General features: G+C 45.2%; 1 protein-coding gene across 1 annotated transcript in view; it reads right to left on the bottom strand.

Moving 5' to 3' along the window:
• Positions 1-1,073: 1,073 nt before the first annotated feature.
• LOC120048272 (eukaryotic translation initiation factor 3 subunit E) overlaps positions 1,074-10,162 on the bottom strand; it is a 42,421-nt gene continuing 33,332 nt past the window's right edge. The window contains exons 10-13 of the mRNA XM_038994117.1: positions 8,688-8,797; positions 3,104-3,206; positions 2,431-2,565; positions 1,074-1,279 (exon numbers count right to left, since the gene is read on the bottom strand). Of these exons, the coding sequence (XP_038850045.1) occupies positions 1,244-1,279; positions 2,431-2,565; positions 3,104-3,206; positions 8,688-8,797 (384 nt within the window). The 3' untranslated portion in view covers positions 1,074-1,243. The remainder of the gene's footprint in view (positions 1,280-2,430; positions 2,566-3,103; positions 3,207-8,687; positions 8,798-10,162) is intronic.

Here is a 10,162-nt window from a genome sequence, read left to right as displayed (position 1 = left end):
TACAATTTTTACACATTGTCACACTGGTTTTATACAAGACACAGGAGAAAAGGGGAGAGTGTTCGAACCTCAAGCAATAACACAATGCACGTTTTCCATTTCATCACACGCTTGCAAACCTTTTGTGGGAGGAAAACCTCAGACAATATGTAAAAACAAAATCATGGAAGTTTCCCAGCCAAAACCAATAGTGAACTTCTGCCTGTTTATTACTTTATTCTAGTGCAGTGACAGACATTGTGGTCAAAGGGCTGTTTGCGGCAAGTCTGGTATTGGTCTGGACATCCGACTAAAACAACACAGGAGAGTGCACTGGTAAGGTGAATGATAATTAGGGGCTAGGATAACTTAGTTTCATGATGCGTCATGGCGAAGGACCGGTAAACCAATCACTTTATCCTCCCCGCTGGCCTGGTCCAAGGTGACGTCAGTGTTTGAATCGTCTGGCTCCGAGCCCTGAGTGCCATGGAAGCTGGAAGCACCTCTTCCTTTCTCTCCAGAGATGCAGCAGCCTATGGAAGTTTCAGTCTACCAAAGGACCACCAGTCACACACAAGAGTAGTCACCTACCTGAAACCATCTCCCCTTCGAGAACAAGGTAAAGTTGAGCTAAAGGGAAAGAAAGTTACATGAGAACACAGAAGCTGAAGGAAGAGTTGGTGAGAGAAGGGGGGCGCAAGAGGTGTAGAGAGCTAGAGGCACATTAAACTGATTAGTCTGGCTAACGGAGGTTTACGAGTCCCTCATGTCCTCGGAGGGAAAGATGACTGGCAGAGAATTTGACCACTATTAACTGTACATCACCGCTGTCTGCCCCCTCCTCCCACTTCCCCTCCTGTGTGACTGCCATGGTGAACTGGGCCACTAAAACACCATAAAACCCAATAGACTAAACAGTCATTCATCATTACAGCGCATACATGAGCCGTATCACCCAAAACACTATTAACTGTCCCACTCAGTGACTTAAGGCGCACATTAAAACTTCCAAGTATTACCAATGCAAAGTCAGACCACTTAGGCCTCAACCGCCATCTGTAATGTCCAGAAATAAAAGCAGTCATTGGTGAAAATGGTTTTTGCATGTCTGTTTTATTGAATCACTGCTGACTTGAAACAAGAACACATTTTTAAAAAATCCTCTGCTCCTTGAGGGACAAGCAGAAAAAAAAAACAGGATGTTGTTGCTGAATGGGAATGCTGTGTAGAAACAAGAATAAAAACCATTCTCGGTGGTGTCTTGCTAAAAGCCAGTCTCTTGACCTGCCCAGTTGGGTGTCTAGGGAAAAAAAAGTTAGAGAAAAGGGAGGAGAGGTTAAACTACCAGTTGACAGACATACAGTATTTTGTTTGAGTTTTAATGAATTCGGTGTCCACATTACAAATAAATTCTGTGACGAATTAGAAACAGAAATCCCCATGAGTGTATGTAATTGTACACGTGAAGTGGACTTAAAATTGCATGCGTGCCGAACCCCCAACAGCCCATCCAGACGGCAGGCAGTAAATGTATTAGAAGTGATTTGTAGCCCTGAGGATGTAATGACACTGTTGTTTGCGGTCTCTTGTCTAATTACAGAAATCACTTAATGAGGGCCTCTGCTTTTACTGACCAGAGTTATAGCAGCTCTCTTACTGCAAATATTCAAACATTAGGGAGGTGGTAACTGAACACGTCAAAAGATACCTACTCAGAACTGGACAGTTAAAAGGGGGGACATTTAAAGCACACTAAGGCGGCCCCGTCGTGATTAGATAGTTATTATAAATATAATCTGAGAGGGTCGGGGAGGCGGTGGACTGACTCATTTAAAAAGGTTAAGAATCTGTTTAACTTTGGTTTTACAGACATGTCCTTCTCTCCCCAACTTCAAGGAGCACTGCTGGAGTGGGGAGAGGGTTGGGCTCAGGGATGTGTGCGATCATTGAGGATTGCCTTCGTGGAATAGTCTTACATACCACTCATACACAGTCAAGATCAAAACAGACCGAAATTGGTACCCCAAGCCAAACATCTGTGGGGACCTGTACTAAGTGGAGGGAACTCCGTAGTTTGAGTAATGTTCAGTGAGGCTAGTGTGAGAATCAACCTTATTTGCACAGAGGTAGCTGAGTCACAGGGCACAGGCCCTGTTTTACGGCAGCGTTGACATCTACCTTGTCATTAGGCCTATGAAGATCAAAGGGATGATGAAAGTGCCTGCTAGCTCCGTTAAAAACTGCTCTTACTGGCTGATTCCGTGTCAAGTGGAGCGTTTTGTTGAAGCTGGTTCGTCAAAATTCTTCTAGCCATGTTCTCTGAGCTGATCATTTCGACAGGGCTTTGAACTCTGTCACCCACGTAAGACACACAGTCAGCTGGAAAAGGGAATAGGTAGTCTAGTCTTTGACAAGGGATGGGAGGGTGGGTAGTGGTGACAACTCGCTTACCTCGTTCCTGCTGGCATGGGCCATCTTCTTCTCAATGTTCATGGCCAGCATCTGGCTCCTGAAGGACAGGCTCTTTGTCTTCTCAATCACCTGCTGGTACGGCGACACAGCGTTGTTCCCCATCACCACGTGACCCTGGATAAGAACAGGACAGGGCGAGGGGCGCACAGTTAGGCCTAAACACACAGCGGGGAGAGCCAATCACATCTGGTCTCATAGACACCACCGTTTCACCAACCGCCAGCCTCTCGGGACACATTTATGTAAATCTCAGTGCACATCAAGGTAATTCTATGTCATTCCAGACTGAGCAGCTAGGGTATGATTTGCTGATTACAGAGAACTCTGCGCCGTGACGGGTATGCCAAAACATGCAAAACCCAATGTGGAGCTGAACAGAGGAGAACAAGGACATAAAAAGGTTAAGGTATTGTGGTTGCTTACTTCAAACTGTGTTGTATACCCTCCTATTATGATAATGGCAGACAAATCCCATGCCTTGGTATTCTCGTCTAAATCATTCTACAGTTATGCACTTATACGGCATCTTGAGGTACACCGCAGAATAAGCTCCCCGATTAGGAAGGAGATTCTGGAAAATAAACTTGACTAATCAATTGCGTGGGAGCAGAGGTCATTGATTGACGAGGAAGACGCAGGGCGTCAGTCTTACCAGTTTGGAGTCTATCTTGGCATCCAGCCTGGCATTGCGGATAAGGTTGACAATCCATCTCTCCGCCTCCTCGGGGGTCATGTTCAGCTTGTCTGCCAGCATGCTAAGGAGGAGCAGAGGAGAAACAGGGTTTTTAGAAGGTGAGTGGAACAGTACACGTGTTCTCCGATTAAATAGGTGGTAGAGAAGTTCAGTTGCTAATTGTTTAAAGAAAAATGTGGCCTGAGTGTTGTCTATATAGTTCATATACACACGACATCACATTAATCAATTGGGGCGTGGAAAGGTGTACCCCTCTGTCCAATGAGGTCATTTCTGGGCAATAGGGGCCTTTTTGGGCCCCTTTTTGCCCAGGGGCAAAAGTTCAGTACAGCCTCTAATGTACTGAAGCAGACAGTAGAAAAGACCACTCATCCACTCAAGGAAAAAAAGCCAAGATTAACAGTGTACAAAACATGCTCTTTCCATGACAGACTGACCAGGTAAATCCAGGTGAAAGTTATGATCTATAATTGAAGTCACTTGTTAAATCCACTTCAACTCAGTGTAGATTAAGCGGAGGAGGCATGTTTAAGAACCATTTTTAGAATGGTAGCAGGTGCCTATGCACACCGGTTTGAGTATGTCAAGTACTGCAACGCTGCTGGGTTTTTCACACCCAACAGTTTCCTGTGTGCATCAAGAATGTTCCACCACCCAAAGGCCATCCAGACAACTTGACAACTGCGGGAAGCTTTGGAGTCAACATGGGCCAGCATCCCTGTGGAACACTTGACACCTTGTAGAGTCCATGCCCCAATGAATTGAGGCTGTTCTGAGGGCAAAAGGGGGTGCACATGTATATTAGGAAGGCGTTCCTAATGTTTTGTACACTTAGTGTATATGAAAATCCTTTTCAGTGGAGGTCTGATGCCATACCTCTACATTTGCTAGACTACTCAACATGATGAATGGGCTGCATTAGGACCGTAACAAAGCTAACAGGACAACGCTAATACATTACTAAGTCATACACATTCTTAGGCTAAAAGGCATATAAAGTAAAATGCAATGACATGTCAAAGCAACGCGATCAGGGGAACATAGCAAATGGTCTTACGTGAACTAGAAAAGAAGATGTAATGACTCCCCAGGCTAACTCAATTAGGAGTCGGTGGGAATCCCGGCTTCTCTCCCCCAGCCAGCCACTTCACTCTTCGATGTCCTCTCCTGGACACACACTTACATTCTCCCCACCTGGCCCAGAGCCTGCCGTGACAGAGCGGGACCTGCTACTGTCCCCCAAATGAAAGCCAGGTTGCTGCCGGGGTGCTCTTTGATAGAGCGGTGGGACATGGATGTGTCACCGAGGGCGAGAGGGAGGTGGGGGGCGCCTGGCGCTCTTTGAACCAAAGCCTTTTCCAGTGCAGCTGGCCTCCCTTGCGGCTTTGAAAATAACTAAACCCCCTTGATACTACTACCACCACCACCATCTAGACCCACTCTTTCCCACGTTTCCTGCTGGTCCCCGATTTCATATTAGGGGCCTATAAATATACCCATTTCTTCCACCACCACAAGTAGTACAGCTAGTTCATTCTCATCCCACAGCCCAGTCACCTAACACACACCTGGAACACACTCCGCTTCGAATGAACCTCATTAATACGCTCGTTCAACAACAGATACTAGTGTGTGTGTAAAACCGTGAGGACTGTATGAAGTGCACCCCACTAAATATAATTTCATGCTCCATTAATCAAGTTCCTTCTCCCCCACGGAGGAGATCGGAGACAGACCTGTGAGTAAGCCAGATCCTCGCCACCCCAAACCACCTCTCAAGCTATGGGATCAGACCCAGTCCACAATAGTCGCCAATACCAGCAGGCCCGTTTCAACTGTCACTTCCCAAACGCTGACTTCTTTAAGACTTTCTCCCTCGTAAATTCCCATTTGGAAATAACCTCATTTGGGATAATGTTTGCCTTACCTCAAGGCCCGACAGCATAAACACATTCTCGCCGCTCTCTGAATCCAGCTTGGCATCTTCTTTGAAAAACGTAGCAAAACCACGTACAGAGGGGGTTGAAATTACATCAGTGTCTGGAAGGGGCATAAAAAAAAAACAACCAACAGCATTACCTCAGCATAAAGAGGCACTGCCTCGGGGCATTCCAAGTAACAAGAGCGTGATGATCCATCACCACTTTCACCACAGCAGTGTTGAAGGAGGTGGATACCAAACCCCACAGGCTGGAGGAGCACGACCAACCTGTCACTCACACCCAAATAACTAAATCTGCCCCCCCCATGCCTCGGCCGGACAGCCGATTACGGCAAAATGCTGTGGAAAACGAAATTGCACTTACGGCTCATTATGAAGGACCTAACAAGCAGGAAAACTGTCATTTGTCCACTCACGTGAGTTTGGGTTGTGATGGCTAACATGTGTCTGCCATTCAGGAGTGACACAATCAACACTAAGGAGAGACAGGCCGCGCCAGTTGGGGCAAAAAGACTCTGGTGTAGGTCTATAACAAATGTTCATGAAGTGTAAACTCGGCATTGATTGATAATTACAGCAATTTTCACAGCAAAAGCCAATTCATTTAACAGACAATCTGTGTTTAACGAAGTCTAACGGTAGTAGGCGTTATCCAACTTTTAATTCCCTTGTTGAAGACTGTACAAAGCAGTCAGTCAAGAAACAGTGTAGGTGGACAAACAACTCACAGTTAGTGTCTGAACACCCTAGTCCTGACACGCTCCAATTAAATTATCCGTTTCAAAATGTAACCCCAGAGATTTGTGATTGCCGCAGAGGGGTACGGATAGAGTGTTTGTTTGGCAATTCCATCAAGTGGAGGGCACATGTCAGTCAAACCAGACTCAGATCCGAGATCAAGACAAACATGATCCCGTTTCCTCACGGGGAGTTCACCTCGGCCCTAACTCCCTGCAGAATGTGATCTCCCCAGCATACCACAGTAACACGCAGTACCCCAAAAGGCCCAGAGCAGCCCTTGCCTGCACCCAGGACAACTTCAGGGGTTAACAACCTATGTAATTCATAAAGGGAAATCTGGCAATGCTTTCCTGGGGAAGAGCATTCATGGATCATATTTTACAAAGGACTTTGCTTTATCACCTTTATAGACCAGGTCTTAACTTTTCTCTTAACCTGGAACTTCAGAAGATGGGGAAGGGGATATGAATGAAGGGGGGGGGGGGGGGGGGGGGGGGGCAGACCTACAAACTCAACTATAGACATATCCCTTGGCCCTTTAGCCAACTAGACAGCCTACTTGACTGGTTTTGTTTTACACAGCCATAGCCCTGTTCCTTGGGGTGGGGGGCTCACTTTCATTTCAACCTCTTACTCACTCTGGCTTCTCAGCGTTCAATTTCAGGCTGGGGCGACAGACAGACTCCTGTGAGTCTCTCAAACACCCTCACACTCGGGGAGAGAGGTTAGGCGTGGGGGGGGGGGGGGGGGGGGCGGATAACTGTGTTAGAGAGAGAGAAAACTCCCATAGAAGTGCCCCCTTCTTAAAGTGGCTGGGCTCAGACGAATGCATTGTTAAACACTACCATATGATAGCATTAAGAAAATTCGAGCCATTTGGAACGACCCCCGCTTTCGGCTTGTTGGGGTAAAATAGATTTTTCGGGAAAACGGAAAATGACCGTGTGGTCTTTCTAATGACTCAATTGTGAAGTGGAAAGATCTTCCATTTTACATCTAAGTACACAACAATACTACTCCAACTACCAGAGAACTTAAGTGTTAGGAAAACATTTTGAGTGATGGGAAAAGACGTCCACTACCTTTCCATGTGCCACATTTCTTATGTACGTACTGACAAAGTCACTGGACAGTGTACCAATTGGGGTCAATGAAATACGACTGGCTATCAACATTCAAAGAAAGTCAAATATGATAATATTAAGTTTGTGAATCCAAAAAATTAAAACCAAATTGTAAAAACATACCCAAGTCTAGACAAAAGGATATGTGGATGCAATTACGGAGCATAAGATCAAATCGTGGGGTCCCATTTTCACTGCCTCCTTTTTTACATGAGCCTTTCCGCATAAAGTAACTAAATTACCCACACTTCTGGTCTACTTTTGTCCCATGCCGTGGGCTAAAAAAGCAAGCTAAATATCTGTGAAACCTTCATAGCCAACAGCTGTAAAAATGTCCTCATTAAAAACAGGCATCAGATTCATTTGAGTCCATGCTTGGATGCAGAGCGCTTCTGGGTAGCCAACTAATGACATGGAATTTGAGCATTTGTCAAAAATAAACTACGTGTTCTGTCCATCGTCATCGCAACGGCTTTAAATAAACACGGAAATCGCTGACACTGCCGATCGCCGCTGTGTTTGTACCTCAACTCAGCTTGTTACCTCAGCTAACAAAGACCTACAAACAAAGGAGAGAAAAATTAGAAACGTCACAATTCAACTTCCTACTGTTACCACTAACCTTTGTGGTCTTTAACAAGTAAATGTATCCAATTGCAGCAAGTCTGCCAAAAAAAGAGCCGGCACTCCTAATCAATTCCAGACAATCTGGAGATTGACAGAGCCCTATCGTGTTCCATGGTTCAACCTTGACTACAGACTCCCACAGCTCTGTATAACAGGCACTGCAATAATTTCTGTCAAAAGTTACAATTCATTCACCCTTTCCATTCAATGTCCATGACAGCAAATCCCAAATATTCCATTCAAAGTTTGAGTCTAACCATTTTTGCCTTAGTACAGTTACTATGACATCTTTCTAAATGTATTTCCACAAGTACAATTGTTCAGTGTAGACTAATGTGCACCTAATCTGTATAGCTATACATTCGTTATTTTCTAGAATTGATGCACAAGAGGCAGCCAAATCCTTAACTGTGGACCATTATCTTTTCCCCCCTAATGCTCACCACAATTAGCATTGACTAAATGTATTGTTTTGAGGGCTATCCAAGGCAAATTCATTATAGTGGATGTGACAAGGCTTAGGAAGAGAGTGAAAAGAATTACTTCAGAACCCTCAACACCAGCCACACTGACCCAGCACGACTCAGAAGTGGAGCTACGCGGTTCCTCTCCCCTGCATCAGCAGCTGGCAAAATCTGAAGCCATCAAGAACCTGACCTCTCCCTGAGAGAAACTTGTCCCTGGTTTAGTCTCTCACTCAGGTGGTCTTTAAAGTTTAGTGAGCAGAACAACCAGGACGCAGTTAAAGCTCCATTGCCTAATCCCTAAAATGTATATGTGGAGATGTGAGTATTTGACTGGGGAAGGGGGCAATAAACACTTATCTGCGGGGGGCATTCCTGTAATCACTGCACATATCCACCCTCTTCCTGCAGTTGGTCTGCTTAGCAAGCTCATTGGCTGGTGATGACCTTCCTGTGTAAGTCTTTAGCTAGTCTAAGCTGACCACTGTAGTGCATGGTGCACATCTTAGCATTTGGACAGTGATGGCGAATAACGGTCTAGCAAAGACTGATCTCTTGCAATGTTCACCATACTTAAGTCCTGCAGCACCTTTCCTTCCTGTCAGTTCCCCACCTGGTGCTTTATGTCACTCCCTTGGTCTCACCTGATGCTGATGCACTGGTGGATCCTGCAGAAAGTCTCAAAGATGAACAGACGGGCATTCTCAATGAAGTCCTCCAGGCAAGCCACCAGGAAGAAGTCATTCACAAGCACCTGGAAGAGATGGAGGGAAATAAAAGTTAACAGTAACACAAATATTATAGTGAGTATTTGTCTGTGTATGCATTTCTATAAAATACCACTGCAGGGTTTCAGGAAAGTAAAGCAGTTAAATGAGGACAGAGTTAAATGACAGTTAAGCTAATTCGTAAACTCATTACTGCAATCAAGACTGGGTTCTGACTGAGTGGCCCTGGAGAGCCATAAAAGGCCAGCAGCAACAGGTTTCCCCCTTGCAGTCTTTATTTGTGATTGAAGCCCCGATTTAAATTGTGGGAAAACCCAAGTCACTGTCAAATTAAAATGCAGCAGAAATATTTTTTTCTCTTCTCCATACATGCAGAGTAAAGAGGGGTGGGGGTCTTGCTCTAGCCATATTTAAGTTACCAAGCAATTTACTTTGGCAAAAGTCTTAAAAGGAGAAACCCCCATCTGTAAAAAAGTAATCCCAGGCCACTCGGGGTGCTCCAAAATCTACCACAAATTTTTTAATTCAGCTGTCTCCACATGAAAACGGGAAACAAGAATGGAGCCAGCCACTGACTTATCACCGTTCATCTGTGCCCAGGGGTGCAGTGTCAATTGTGCAGTGCGGGAGAAACCAATTTATACACCACCACACTCTCAGGGGTTCTACAGCCACCATAGGGGCAAGAACACCCTCTGCTCAACATTAGAACACATGGGCTAGGGGCACTCCAGGTCTAGCTACACTAACAGACAGGCTACAGAAAAATTGCAAAGTTTACACCGCCATAAAATAGCAGTAAAACAGATCTACTTTAAGTGTTCATGACCCCATTGTTCATTCAAACGTTGCTTCAAAAGGCATACATTCCTTTGTGGTCATTACTGCGTTCCTACTGTCTTGAGTACTAGTTCACATCACAGACCTCTGTCTTCATAAGTTCTCCAAGAACTCAAAACTCTGCCTAAAGCTTAGACAGCTGTTTTCACCTTCCATTTCTGCTTGAAGAAAACCCAATTACATGGCACTATCAGGCAACACCACATTTCAGCTATGACAATGCTTATCTAGGCATGATAAACTTTGAACAGCTAAGTGTCCTAATCACTGTCATCTGGGATTCGGCCCAAGATCCTCAAACACGTTTTGAAAGGGCTAGAAGAGGCCTTTTATGCCTAATCTGATGAGCTAAACTTGCGGTAGGTTCCCCCTCCGCTTTCATCAACATGCAAAAGTCGCCAACATCTGACAGCGATTCCAGCTGGGGGGGAACCTGCTAGGAGAAAAACACAGGCGCCTAATTACATGACAGGGGGCGGATTCAAATAAGACTGGTCTCTCCACTTCAATTTTTAAATCAGTTGCAGTGAAGACAGGGAAGTTGGAAAACG

This window comes from Salvelinus namaycush, chromosome 5 (genome assembly GCF_016432855.1).
Source record: "Salvelinus namaycush isolate Seneca chromosome 5, SaNama_1.0, whole genome shotgun sequence".
NCBI classification, from domain to species: domain Eukaryota; kingdom Metazoa; phylum Chordata; class Actinopteri; order Salmoniformes; family Salmonidae; genus Salvelinus; species Salvelinus namaycush.
The sequence above is the reverse complement of the archived record's forward strand: the minus strand, read 5'-3'. Positions and strand labels throughout refer to the sequence as shown.